This window comes from Lissotriton vulgaris, chromosome 1_1 (genome assembly GCF_964263255.1).
Source record: "Lissotriton vulgaris chromosome 1_1, aLisVul1.2, whole genome shotgun sequence".
Classification (NCBI taxonomy): Eukaryota; Metazoa; Chordata; class Amphibia; order Caudata; family Salamandridae; genus Lissotriton; species Lissotriton vulgaris.
The window spans coordinates 1622413413-1622428331 of record NC_141685.1 but is presented as its reverse complement, the minus strand read 5'-3'; the positions used below and the strand labels follow the sequence as shown (position 1 = coordinate 1622428331).

At 47.4% G+C, this 14919-nt stretch overlaps 1 protein-coding gene across 1 annotated transcript in view; it reads left to right on the top strand.

Moving 5' to 3' along the window:
• LOC147750918 (acrosin-like) overlaps positions 1-13972 on the top strand; it is a 622490-nt gene extending 608518 nt beyond the window's left edge. Inside the window, exon 5 of the mRNA XM_086931720.1 lies at positions 13358-13972. Within this exon, the coding sequence (XP_086787846.1) occupies positions 13358-13972 (615 nt within the window). The remainder of the gene's footprint in view (positions 1-13357) is intronic.
• The last annotated feature ends 947 nt before the right edge of the window (positions 13973-14919 follow it).

Sequence of the window (14919 nt, the reverse complement as noted above, 5' to 3'; positions counted from 1 at the left end):
TTGCTTTATTTCTTTTGTTTTGTAGAGTGAGACTTTGGGGCACATTGTCTGCTTTTGTTTAATTATTCATGTTAATTGCAGCGTCTTCACGAGCTGCGATTAACATGAATACTTTCACAAAAGCACACAATGTGCCCCAGAGCCTTACTCTACTAAACAAAAGAAATAAAGCAAGTCTAGAAACACGGCTAAAGTCTGCCTGCTGTGCAGTGTGCACATGCCAGGCCCTGCTGGGTACACCTCTCCATACTTCTCAATGCGTAACTTTTTTGTGGAACCAGTTTCAGCTTAGTGTTTCGAACCGCTCTGAAGTAGCGTGCCGATGATCTTGCGGGCACGCTTCTACATAAACACTACTTCCAGGTAAAGGAATTGAGATACAATACTACTTCAGTTCTATGCTTGTGGCTTCCGGTCATTTGATGTAGCCCTCTTCCTGTTGATCCCTGCTTACTACCTTCCTGCATGTGTTCATTCCAAGCTCACATGAGAGGGTGTCCTGGACGTCATGTAGACATCTCATTGTCTCAGCATGCCTCAAGAGATGCCTCGCTGACAAGTCGACCACCAGTTAGTTATTCAACACTGCGGTATCCAAACTCGATGTCATGCGGCCGTGCTGTATTAAAAATCCGTAATTAATAAACAAATACCTACTGTCACGGCTCAGAATACAGCAATTAACGAGCCAAATGTCGGGTGACCATGGAGGTGTCACGCTCGTGAAAGTATCTCACGTGGTTGGAAACATTGCGTAGCTCTTTTTTGCTTAATGTTCATTTCACGTGGGACTCTGAATTGTTTGTTTCTGGCAAAGTGGGTGGACTTTGTTTGTTCTGTTCTTACAGCATCCCAGCCCTGAAGCTAACCTCGTTTCTTCGTTGCAACTTGATGTACATTTGTCTATTGACAGATCGTTTGCAATTCGATTTTACCATGTGTTTTAGTTTCTGTTTTAAAGTGCCACCAATGAGGTATTTTTGTATGTGTTTTTTTGTTGTTAGTGTGTTTTATATGTGTCTTTTCCCATTTGTCATGTCTATCACTCTGTCTCTGGGTCCACATATTGATATTCACTTCACTATGAAATACTCACCGAATATAGGCCACTGTTATGTTTGCTCTGGTACATTTGTGTCCAGGGTGTTTCAGAGGTCAAACAGCTTCTTTTGTTGTTCTCATTGCTGTCACTTAAGTTTGCAACATAACACGTGTGAAGAAAGAAACACCTCTTTCCATCGGGGATTGCTGGAGTAAAGTCCAGTTCATAACCGGTGAGGCCAATGCAGAGCAAAACACCAATGCAAGGCTAGAGACCAAGCAGCATACATATACTTTTGGGCGTGCTCGGAACAACACGACTAGATGGGCCTAGTGCCGAGATTTGCAATTGTTTCCCATTAAGTTGCACCAGTTTTGAAGGGACATTTTCAGCACATTCTTAGCAATGCACCTTGACAGTTGTTTTGAACTGTGTGAGCTTTATAGCTAACCTGCGCATTTTTTTTATTTCCACTGTATGACACGTAAAACCTGCAAGATACAATTGTGTTGTGCTGCTACCATTTATATACACCTTTTCCTTAATGTTTAACATTCTTAATCAGCACTAATGCCAGAATAAATTAACACTTCCATTGTAGTAAAATTGAACTGGCAGGTTTGATAAAAACAGTGTTACGCATCATTGCGATGGTGGCTAGTCTTGTGCCATCTATGTGTTTTTGTGCAGCACACGCAAGCCACTTGGCAACACTGGGAGACTTGAAGATTCAGTGGCGTATTAATGTTCCATGTTTCGAGGTTCTATCCTCTATTAACCATGTGCGGACGAAGGTCATTACAGAGCTTCTAGATAGCTAAAGCGTGACTTTCTTGAATAGGCTAGCAGTTGGATCTTTGCACTCAAATGGTTTTCCATCCATCTTTCTTAAGTTTGAGGCATGAGGGGTGCGATAAGATTTGAGCTTCCTAATGGGATAGTATGGTTGAAGTGAAGTACAGATATTTTTTTTACTTCATTTTTTTATTCTACTGGGAGCCAGAGGTGCTCTTTAGATGTTTATGTGATGTGAGCAGATTTAATCCAATTGAGGCAAATCGGATTGTCCTGCTTCTCGATTCTCTAGAGTTTCTGTGTCTAATTGTTTTTGAGCTACGGCATAGACTACATTGCAGTAGTCTAGTTTGGATAGAATGAACATTCTTATTAACTGTCCATCTTGCTTTTCTTGCTGTAAAAGAGAACCTTTATAAGCATCATGAGTTGCAGTTTTCTGATTTATATGATCATTGAAATGTAGCAAAAAAGTTGTGTCAAATCAGGTGTCTGTGATCCGTTGTTCCAGAATGGGAACTGCAGTGTGTCCAAGCTCCCAAGGCCATCAAATCAAAGACTAGGGTTAAGCTGAAGCTGTTCTGATCAGTGACATTTGACCTGCTGAGGCCTAAGCAGCTCTCACTTATCCACAAGTTGTTTCTGAGACACCCCTTGATCTTGCTTTGATCATTTGTGTTTTCTGATTTTTAGTGTAGTCCTCATACATTTGAATTGCACTACGTACTGTACAATTAGGTGTTCCAGGGGTCTCGTGCAGACACTGAAAAGCAGTAAGGATAATGAAGGGTTCGGTGGGGCACTAGAAGATATAGGATATGTTTTACTGATGAGTGTCAAATTCGAACTTTCTGTCAGCAGCAGGTGTGAAATAATGCACCTATTGCTGATAATAAAGCGTCTAGTATCATCGGTTAAAATAGGGTATCATGACAAAGGTTCTTCTAATGGGCTCACCATGTTTCGTGATTGGGTTCATGAAGGAAGGTCTGTTGTCATGGGACCCATGTTGGATGGCGTTGCACTTGTGCTACAACAGAAGTCTTTGAGTAACATTCTGTGTTTGGAGAAAAAAACATCGTATTTTTATGTGTGGAGTGAAACATAGCATTTTAAATTTGATGACGCAGTTGCATGCTCATATATGTTAGACAATTTGAGCATGCTGGTGCTGCCTCATTGGCAGGGCGCCTCTATTGCAGTACTGTCAGAGGAGCGCTAAAATGCTTGACTGATGCATTTTAATGCAGTGATGTGGACACCAGCAATAAAATACATTAGTCTGATGCGCCTTACCCTAACCCAGCCATGAACCTGCGAAAAATACAATTAAAATTATAATAACTAAGTTATTATATTTTATTTTTCCTCCTCAAAGAGAGCATTTGTTAAAGTTTTCATGTTAATCGCAGTGCCCGTCATGAGCTGCAATTAACATGAAAACTTTAACGAATGCACACAATCACCGCGCAGCTCAGCTCTATTAAGAAAAGAAATGCAGCAACATAGCTGCCAAGGTTTCAAATCGTTATGTGGGACTGTTTCAAACTTGCCTTAACACTGTTCACGTGGTGCTGTTGGTGTGGAAATGCACATACTTTTCACGCAAAAGTTTGAAGTAATATTTGGCGCTGAACCCACACACGCAGTCTGGTTACTGGCGCACATTGCCTTGGTTGCAGCGCACATAGACCTTACACTGCTGCACACAGAGGAAAAAAATTAGAGGGAACATTGCTCCTGTGTCCTAGCACCTACCTCAGATCCATGCCGGCCGCTGCTGCACTGGTATCCATAAGCTCCATGACATCAACTAAACCAACAGTGCTAACTACCTCCCGAGTTCTTTGCCCCTCCGGTCGCGTGATAATGGGATGTTGTGAGAGATGATATTTCCCATGTCACCTGCATCCGAGGCACATTTTGCATCAAAATCTTCACATATAATATTCAGTTGTTCGGTAAAGCACTAACTAAGCTTTTAAGTTAGCAAGAAATGCAAGCCAATGCACAGAATTACTATTGACTCTATTGCTAAAATAGTTGTTGTAAAAATGTAGCAAATAGAGATGCAAACACCCATACCCTTTTGTGAGAATTACAGGAAAGGCATGAAATAGTGTAACTATCTGCTCCACGCCCAATTTGAGTGCTATTCCTTGACGCAGATAGGTCACCTTTCGCTTGATCAAAGTTGGAATGAGGGGGGATGGCTAACCGCCTACAATGGCGGACGTATCCTGGTAGGGCTCCGGATTTCCGGGGGGAGGTGGGGGGGGGGGTGACAAAGCCATTGACTCACCTGAGCAAGCTCCTACTCACCATAAATGCCGGCGGATCTCGGTGAATGCCCCCGCAACTACCGCTGACGGAAACGGATCCCGAAATCGGCTCTGGCGGTGGGCGCGACCTGGCCTGGTTGTGCGGCTGGGCCCGGGAAGTAAAGTACTGCTCAGCCGCGTGTGCGGCGATGCCCTAGGACACAAGCGAGAGGTCAAGCCCTCGGGAGTGTGATCGCCGTGCGCTGCTTCTGGAGTGCGGCGGCACGGCGGGCAGCCCCCTGCGACGTCTGAGAGAGACCGGGGCCGGATCGGAGCTACTGTGGGATACTGGCAAGCGGTGAGTGAGGCGCACAGTCAGAGCGGGGCCCGACGGGACTGCGGCCCTGCCCCCTCTCGCGGAGGTGTTGTGGTCGAAGTTGCGCACTCGGACCAGCGCGAGACACCGATCGCGCTGGGGTAGTGGCACCCACCCACAGACAATACTGGTGCAGCGGCACAGGGGGGGCCGCCTCCAGATGTATATTCCTCCCCCCCCCCCTCATGACCGGTGGAAACGGTGCCACTGCCATCGAGGACTGGGAGGACACGTGATTGTCATACTAGTGGAAGCCCTGGACACAGGTGTTGTCCTGCGGTTGGCCTGAACCCCATCTCTGTCACTGGGCCAGACTGCGATTGTGGGATACCTCAATGGCGCACCATGCCACGAAATAGAGACCTGGGTGCACGGGCCCAGGGCCTGCGTTCCTAATGCTGCACCAGAGGGGGACCTGTGGAGAGATGAGCTGAGTGCTGCAACGGAGGGCCACTGATTCGCAGAGTGTGTCGCGTAGGCTTCAGGAAGCCGGTGGGGGCCTCTCCGTGCCGCGGGCCCCTTCAACGCACCACAACAACTTGGCTAAGGCCCCGGATAGCTGATAGTGTCACAGTCAGAGCAGGGCCCGACGGGACTGCGGCCCTGCCCCCTCTCGCGGAGGTGTTGTGGTCGGAGTTGCGCTCTCGGACCAGTGCGAGACACCGATCGCGCTGGGGTAGTGGCACCCGCCTACAGACAATACTGGTGCAGGACCAGTCTGGGACATCTGTGTGCTCGATCGCCCCCGGAAAGCTGGATCAGGGGAGCGGTGCTAGGAACCGGACCCTTGTGTGTATAGGTGTCTGAGCAGCATCATCATGCTGGAACAGTATACAGCATGGGCAGACTTAAGGGGAAAGTACTGGACGGCCAGGCTTCGCGAGTGGCCACTCCCATCCACCTGGGACCTCCAGTAGGCCCCCATCGCCGGTGGCCACCTCTTCGGAAAGGGTGGAGAACACTCCCGACAAGCTGGATCTGATCCTAAAAGAAATCCGTAAATCCCACTCAGCAATTGAGCAGCAAATAGGGTCTCTCACGTCTGGCCTTACACTGCTTAGGGCAGATCACGGAAAACTAATTGGAACAGTCAAGGAACAGGAACGAGCTCTGAAGGACCTAGAACGCCAAATCACAGCAAACTCAACGCAAATACAATGCCTACATCAACAGGTCGCTGGCCTTCAGGACCGGGTGGAAGACGCTGAAGGTAGAAACAGATGTAATAACATACACGTAATTGGCCTCCCGGAACGCAGTGAGGGCCCCTGAGCGGCGGACTTCATGGAATCATGGTTCAGAGATAATGTGGCGCAAGACGGACTTTTCCCCTTGTTAGAAACGGGATCCTGGCTGGCCAAGACTCACGCCAAAGTCAGTCAGGGATCACCATTTCTAAGGTCAGGGCAAGGGAGTTACACGCCAAGATAACCCCTGCTCACCCTCTAGGTAACGTGGCGCGAGCAGCAAGGCTAAACTTGGAGGCGGTATGAGTTAAGTATTTGCGCACGCACCCCAGCAACAACACCCAAGGCCCACCACAAAGGAAACTCCACACAAGGTTATATAAAAAATAGCCTTTGTATTATAGTAAAAACACATTAGATAACACACAAACTTTACAATGTGCCAGAGGCACGGGCAGAATTTACAAGGGAATTATGTACAGGACAGGGCCACATGGACCACTGTCAGGGGTAGGCACTTGTTTGAAAATAATACTTGTAGGTATACACTTAGCACATAAACATGTAATGATTAGCACCAAAATAGTACATGTAGCACACAACCAGTAAACACTGGTAAAGAGTAAATACCTCCTACACAAGCCTAAAACACTGTAGGAAAATCACGCAGGGAACTAGGACCTTATCATCAGGACCTAAGGAAGGAAAACCATCACCTAAGCAGGTCACTCTTAGCAAAGGGAAGGAAACCTAAACATAAAATGGGACATCAACAATCCTCTAAGCAGGTCGCTCTTAGCAAAGGGGATAAACATAAAATGGGACATCAACAATCCTCTAAGCAGGTCACTCTTAGCAAAGGGGATAAACATAAAATGGGACATCAACAATTGCACCTGAGGCATTAAACACATTCAGAGGTGCAGGTTAGAACTTTTGCGCAAGAATCACATACATCAGTAAATTACAATGCGCAGGGTGCATGTAGCACAACACTAGAAATTGGTCCCTCAGGCCAACTGGCCTCGCAAGGGGCTGAATGCCCTGAGCCACTCGGGCTCGAAATATACAAATTGGCCCCAGGAGCCTCGGGGCTCCTAATCACAAATCTGGGCTTCGGTGGAGTCCCTCACGGGGGACTCAGAACACGGCCAAATGCAAAATGCCCAGGAGAGCCTCAACCGGCTCTCCACAAAGGACTGCTGCGCACGTTGGAGCGGCCCTCTCCCAACGGGGCCGCTCGCCGAACAAAGGACCCTGTTCCCGCACTCACTGGTACCTCGCTGGTGCTGCGGGGGCAGGAACACTGCCGGCTCTCCTCGCGCTGCTCCTCTCTCCTCACGGGGAGCCTCGAGCACGGCCGGCTGCCTCTCTTCCTTGCGGCTCGGCTCCGGGGGCGGGACTTCCGGTTCGCCTCTCCCGGGCCGCACAGCAATTGGCTGGGCACACGAGCACTTCCGGGTCGTCGCAGGCAGCGAGGCGGCCCGGCAGGGGCAACACACACTCCTGGGCTGCAGCGGTGATCTCGGGGCAATGCCGGGTGGGCACCGGCTTCGAAATAAATAAACACAACGGGGCAATGCCGGGTGGGCTCCGGCCTTCGACTAAAAGGCAATGCGAGGTGGGCACTCGCTCTGCCGAAAATCGGCAAAACAGAACGGGCAGATGCCGGGTGGGCACCGGCGACACACAAAGCGCTCCTAAGCTCTGGCAATGAAGGACAGGCGCTCCCCAGCGCCACAGGACAAAAATAAAGTGCTCACAGCGCTAGGAGCCAAATAAAGCGCTCTCAAGCGCTAGGCAAGGGATTCCAGCGCTCCCCAGAGCTGAAGGGCAGAGAGCAGCGCTCTCTCAGCACAGAGTCTCTTAGGCAGGCAGGGGGGGCAAGGCAGGGCCAGAGCCAGCTCACTGGGTCTCCAGGCAGAGAGACAATCCAAGTGGCGGTCCTCCTGGCCCCAGCAGCAGCAGCAGCCCCCTCTGGCAAGGATCCACAAGAAGAACCAAGGACAAATTGTATGGGGACACAGCCCCTTCTTATACTGTAAAATCCCTTTGTCGGTAGGTGCAGGGTGGGGGAAAAACCAGTTGCAGCTGGTTTTGAAGTACTCTGTTTACCTCAACCACCCTCTCTATTCACTGGCAGGGCTAGGGACATCAGTCGCACTACAGGGGGTGGAGCCAGCATTGTGTGGGGAAAGTCCAGGCCCATCAGGGACCAGGTGCACTCCTCCCAAGCCATCAACATGCTAATCTCACACTCGCCACTGGGCAGACCCATCCAGCCTTCCTGGAGCCAGGCTCACCAGCCAGCTCCAGCCAATCACACGGCAGGCATATTTTACATTAATATGCCAAGCCCTAGAAGTGGCATTTCTACACATGACACACACATGCCACATACACCGTTGCGAAGCATTCATTCCCACGAGCTCGCACATACCAAATTCGAGCATGCACTCCCCACGCATCAGGAACTACTAGGGACACAGACATTCCCCATGCATTCCTATGGGAGAGCAGGTTAGCCTAACTACATGCACGCACTTTACTCTGGGACACAGGGAAAAAGTGCGCACAGACCAGAAAATCATCCATACAGATCACAGATCTAAAGCAAAAAGATTAGGGGTGAACCTGCCTTAAGGGCCAAGTCCAACACCCCTACTTCTGTGTGGAGAGGACCCACAGGATACCTGTGGGGGCACCTCCGAGACCGCTAATCGTAAAAATTCTAAATTACAGAGACCATGACGTCCTCCTACAGAAAGCAAGGTGAAAAAAAACAGATCCACTTTGAAAATCACTGTATCTCTCTGTACCCTGATTACACTATACTAGTACAGCGGCAAAGATCCTCTTATCAAGGGGTAAAGAAAAAGCTGCTGTAGTCCTGGGGAGTGTATATACCCCAAACTTTGACCAGGACAAATTCTATCAACGGTTGGGCACTGCATTGGTCAATTGGGATACAATTCCATGGATCCTGGGTGGGGACTGTAATAGGGTACTAGATGTAGCTCTAGATAGATCTCACCCCCATTACATGGTGCGAGTGCATGCAAGCTAGCAGAGATGCTGAACACTTGGCTGGATTGCTGGACACTGTTGGATGTTTGGCACATAACAGGTGTATTTGTAAAGCGCACGTTCACCCCAGCAACGGGGCATCTTGGTGCTGAAATAACAGATGTATATTGTTGCCCAACTCAATGGTACTCATTTTATCGACCTGAAATGGATGAAAGGCTGAGTGGACCCTCCGGGATTTGAACCTGTGACTATGAGGTGGAACACAGGGCCCTGCAGTGGATTAATTAGTCCACTGAGCCACCAGACCCGGTATACACCCACGCATAAGGAATATTCCTTTTACTCCCCAGTTCACCAGCTCCACACACGAATAGATAGATTCCTCTGCTCCAACACTATAGTAACACAGATCCAGCAGTTCACGTATTTAGCAAAGACCTTTTCGGATCACAACCCCCTCGAAATTACACTAGCTTGGGGCAGGGTACCGACCCCAGTGCCTACCTGGAGACTGGGTTCACAGTTATTGGAGGATGCCCCATTCCGCACTGCTATGTCCAATACTATTAGCAACTACTTCTCTGAAAATTGGAACACATCATCCTCCAACCTGATTGAATGGGACGCACTCAAGGTGGTGGTCAGGGGGCTGCAATTGGACAGACAGTAGGAGCCAAACAGGAAATACACCAGACCTTACAGAGAGTGGAGAACTTAATGACCACCATAGATTCTGAAGCAGATAGGGCTGGGACATTATTAGCACGGATAGTACAAAACAGACCTGCACCACCCATTATTAGACATATTCATACGCCCTCGGGCAGATCGGTTCGCACTCAACAAGAAATAAACAAATCCTTTTGCACATACCTCAGTGATCTATACGCAGCCCCAGGACCAGACGCTGGCATCTCTATAGAGGACTTTCTCCGAGATTTAACAATCCCCTCCCTGCCGACAACTATACAGGACGAAATAGTGGGCCCTATCACACAACACGAAATACGCATTGCAATTAAAGGTCTTAATTGTAATAAGGCACCTGGCTTGGATGGCCTAACCATCGAGTTTTACCACACTTAGTCAGACATCCTGGTTCCCAAATTGGAAGAAGTTTTTAAGATAGCCTTCGAGGTAGGTCACCTACCATACTCCACCATGCAAGCCCTAGTCACCTCCTTGCTCAAGCCAGGTCAATGGCACAGACATTACTAATTATAGGCCCTTATCTCTACTTGCAACGGAATATAAAATCCTGAGCAAAGCACTAGCGAACCGTATTCAGCTCTACCTCACCACCTTCATTCACAGTTCTCAATGCAGATTCTTACCGCATCGTAGCACGTCCCTAAACACCAGACGGTTGCACTATGTTATGAGTGCCACCCCGGCCGACTATCCGGACACCGGTTGCTTGGCATTAGACCTGCTACAGGTCTTTGATTCCATAACTTGGGACTACAAGTTCGCAACCCTACACTGCTTTGGTTTCCCGGACGACTATCTTAAATGGGTACGCCTGTTCTACACCTCCCCCACGGCGAGAGCTCGCACCGGTCAACATAATTCTCGGGAGTACACAATCCACAGGGGTACACGGCAGGGTTGCCCCTTATCCCCCTTACTATTTGTACTTGCATTCAAACCCCTGGCAATAGCATTCAGACAATCAGCAGAACCCCTGGGAATACTTATTGATAGTACAGCCCACCTTACTTTCATATACGCAGATGATATCCTTCTTTATCTTCTTGATCTGTCAGCCGATGCAACACCCCTCCCCACTATACTGTCAGACTTCGGGAAGATTTCGGGCCTTGTTATTAATTCAAGGAAATCACTTGCCTTTTTCTTCTGAGAGGGGACACGCCCAGCTGAAGTACAATCCGGCACTGGTTCTCTACCAGTAGCTCACACCACATTAAAATACCTAGGCATACAAGTATATAGATCACAGGTCGACCTGCTAGAAGGCATCCTCTTGAGGGCCATTGCAGCCCTGCGCTCGAGTGTGGCATCTTGGACATCTTTGTCCGTTTCAGTGATAGGACGAATTGCCATCTCTTAGATGGTAGTAGTCCCTTGGTTACTATACTATTTCGTGAACCTGCCCATTGTGGTTCCCCAATCCAATTTCTGCACCTTGAACACTATCTTGGTGGAGCTTATATGGGGACCAGGTCGCCGAAGAGTGAGCCTACAGAAACTCCAGCTAGATTCCCGCAAGGGAAGGTTAGGGGTTCCTGAATTTAGGGCATACTATTATGCCTGTCAAATCCAATGGCTATCATACTGGCACAGCGGGGAGAAATCTACATGAAATTGGGTTCACCCAGAGAGATATATACCGAGGTACACTTCATTCCCTGATTTTGCCCAAAGCCAGACTTCCCTCAGAGGGTCCGCCGCTACAATGCTGGAAGAAAGCGCTGCAGTATACACCAGACACAACCCCTTACGTGGCAAATATTCCTTTATTGGGTGTTCCCACTCCCGGGGGTGGGCTTACGAGGGCTAGAACACGAGCCTGGACGGAGGCAGGGGTAGAGGAGGTGGGAGCCTTCTTTGCTGATGGCATCCTCCTAGATCATGACACGTTCGTACAGAGCACGGGTGCGCTGGACCACCACAACATGAACTGGTATACTTATTGTATTATATGGGCGCCGGGGGACACCTTATTAAATGTCTGTACACCGGTATCAGGGGGCATGTTGAAATAACACTCGCAACCCTCAGGACTAAATGGGCAGAAGATGCAGGGGTAGAACTTACTGACAGAGCATGGAAATGCATGCTAGAACATCCTAAGAAAGTGTCCCGCAATGTTAAACTAAAATTCATCCAAACAATGGTCCTACATAGATCCTACCTCAGCCCGCAAAGAATACATCAGATATTCCCAGAGGCCCAGCACTGCTACGCCTGTGGTAAAGGTGGTGAAGCAGACTTTATCCATATGCTATGGACCTGTCCGTGTATACTAGATTACTGGACTGGTGTCCGACACTACCTGGGCGTAGTCACACATATGACAGTCCAAAGCAAAGCTCTAGAGTGTTTCATGGGGCTCCATAGACATGACAAAACTCAACAGGTCCAACGACGTTTCATAGACCTTGCCCTGCTACTAGCTGTTAGGGCCCTCACTATGCAATGGAAATCCCCTAGATGCCCGACATTGTCTAGCTGGCAGGATGACCTGATACAATGGGGGATGCCGAAAGCACGGCGTTGAGGCGAGGGGATTGCGGAAACAGCCTATCTCCATGGAGAGGGATGTTATGCTGGAGGAATTCAAACATTTGGATCTAATCCTTACACAGGGCAATCCCACACAATAACCGACTTTTAGTCCTCGGGGATACACTGCTAGTTCCCCCAGCTACCAGGCCACATACCACGGTTTTTAGACAGGAGAATACGCATGACACCAGGATGATACATATCGGACGAACTCAGGAGCCACAGACCAGGAATGGGGAGGGCCAGGAGGGGGGTTGGGATTAGTTAGTAAGTTAGAATTAAATTGTATGTAAAGATGTTTGACATTATTGATCAGGATATCAGATTTGTGGACGCTTATGTGAGAATAACTTCACTACCGCAAGGCGGAAGAATTACGAAGTATGTTGTAAACCAGTAATTATTCTCTGGTCAAATAAGTATAATGTATAAGTTGAGAAAAAAAAAAAACACTGAATGTATCGCTAATGTCTCTATTGTACTATGGCTGAGGTGTTTTAATAAAGTATGTTTAAAAAAAAGTTGGAATGATAGCAGGGCTAGAGTAACAAACATAGCCTTTGTGTACCACACGTCGAGCAGCCCAAGTCTCTTGAAAGAGGCTAATGTCATATTTCTTGATAAAAGATATCTATTCCAGTATCAAGAGTTAAGCCCTGATCCCTGCGACATTTCAACTGATTACTGACCACAGGAGTTAGCATAATTTAATAATGCAGTTTCCAGAGAACCTGGGGAAGATAGTATGGAGTACCCGAATGTTCTCTGATATATTGCACATTCCCTGTGAACTGTTTCTAAAACCTTGCAACAGAAAACAGTAGAGACAGTGGGTTCAACTGGATTTATTTCAAACAAGTGATGCTAGGAGTTAACTTTGAAACATTACTTCAGATCTTGTGATTCGTGATTTAAATGATGATGCAGTATGTGATGTTATTGATTATGTAATTTCCCTATATCACAAATGATTTGGTTGATTATCCCATCAGCCACATTTTACGCAATATGATCTGTAATGTACCTAATTATGTCTTCTATAGAAACTGACACTTTTTTAAAGATATTGTATCATAATCACAGTTTCCTTTCAACTGAAGTTTTTGCTGGGAATTTCATCTGTTTGTTTTAATCACAACATGAATCAATGGTTAACTATTGCTTTTTAGTGAATAGAGATAGACAGATAGATAGATGGATGTACATATGGATAGCTAGACTGCTAGACAGATGAATTGACAGATAACAAGAAAAAAAGATGAATAGAATAGGAATCTAGGGATAGAGAGTGGAGGCAAATGTTTAAAGGAACGGTCAGAATGTGAAGGTGGACTGGACCTGCATGACAAAAGAAAGGCATTCTCAGCATATTTGTCCAGGGTGCTTGTAACCAAAGTTCTCTCTTATTTCCCCCCAGGGAGACAATGGTGGTCCTATAATGTGCTACGATGTGACTACTTCAAGATTCTATGTGATCGGTGTCTTCACCTGGGGCAGAGGCTCCAGCCAGTCCCAGAATCCAGTGGTGTACTCCAGCACACAGTACTTTCTTGAGTGGATCATGGAGAAGATTGGAGCTTTCACACCAGGGATGGATGAATTCTTCTCTGGAGGGGATGGCAAATTGGAATCATTTACCTTGTCAGAGCAGAGCTCTCCACAAGTTGAAACTGTTCAGCAGTTACCTCTTCTGCAACAGCTGCTTTATAATGCACAGCCCGGGTATTATATGCCACCTGCCTATGCCCCACAGCTTGGCTACCTTCTACAATCCCCATACCTTCCAGCAGAAGCTTTTGCGCAACCATTGCCTCAAGTTCCATCTCCAGCTACACTTCCTATCATTTTTACAATTCAGTCACAACCTCCAGCTTCAGATCCAGCTTCAGGCTCATCTTCTGTTCCCACCCCTACTCTGGTTGTGACCGAATTGCCTTATGTTACCAGAACCACTACCACCACCCAAGAACTCCTGACAATACCATCTGTACAACCAGCTAATACTGACCAGTCAAGCAGCTCCAAAATCTAAGTGAGCATGTGGCTGAGCACATCAACCCATAAGCCTGCCACCACATATCCACAAATAATTTATTAGTGTCAAGATTTCCAAACACTCTTATACAACTGCATCATCCCCATTCCTATTGCATTGGGATCCTCTACCTGAAAGCCCCAAGCTCCCTTTTCTCTATATCCCCTCTTCTTAATAATCCTTTTACCTTCCTGCAATCCTTGCACCTGGTAGCCTCCTACGCTATTAACACTAAGTCTCCTAACACAAAAGTCCTGTTTCAACTGACGTCATTTCCCTCTCTAGTAACATCTCCTGCGTCCCTAAGTGAGGTACCTCATTACCTTTAATACAGAATTTCCAATTGCCTCTTAACTTAACCTTAACTGGCACATCTTGTTTCCTACAACCCTACAGCTTCCTGTTCCCTTTAAAGCACAGTTTCCTGTTATTATTTTTATCGAGTAATCACACCCAACTGCTAGCAATGGCTAGCTTTTTCTGCACTGCATACTTCCTAGGCAGGCCCCATTGTGCTTCTCAGGATACCCAGGATCATTCCAGAGACATTGCTGCAGTCTGTAGCTGGGCCCATTTTTGAATACTTTTCACAACAATATAGCTGAATCCATTCATGGCCGGTAAAAATAATGTACTAGCATTTTTCCTCAGTCTTTGTGTTGAAACAATTTGAGAGCAGACAAATATATTCTTTCAGGCTGAATACTGTACATTACTCCTCTCACCAATAAATATACAGCAGACACACTGAGTTAGAGTCATGCAGACTGTCTTGCCTCAGCATCTTCTCTTGGGAACCAACATTCTGAGCTGCTTAGTGCCTTCACTAGCTCTGATGCTTATTGCTACTGGCCAACCGTCTTATGAAGGTTGCCACTGACTGATTGTCACGCTGATCCATGATGAACAGTGGGCTCTGGTTGTAGAAAGCTCAGAAAACTCAA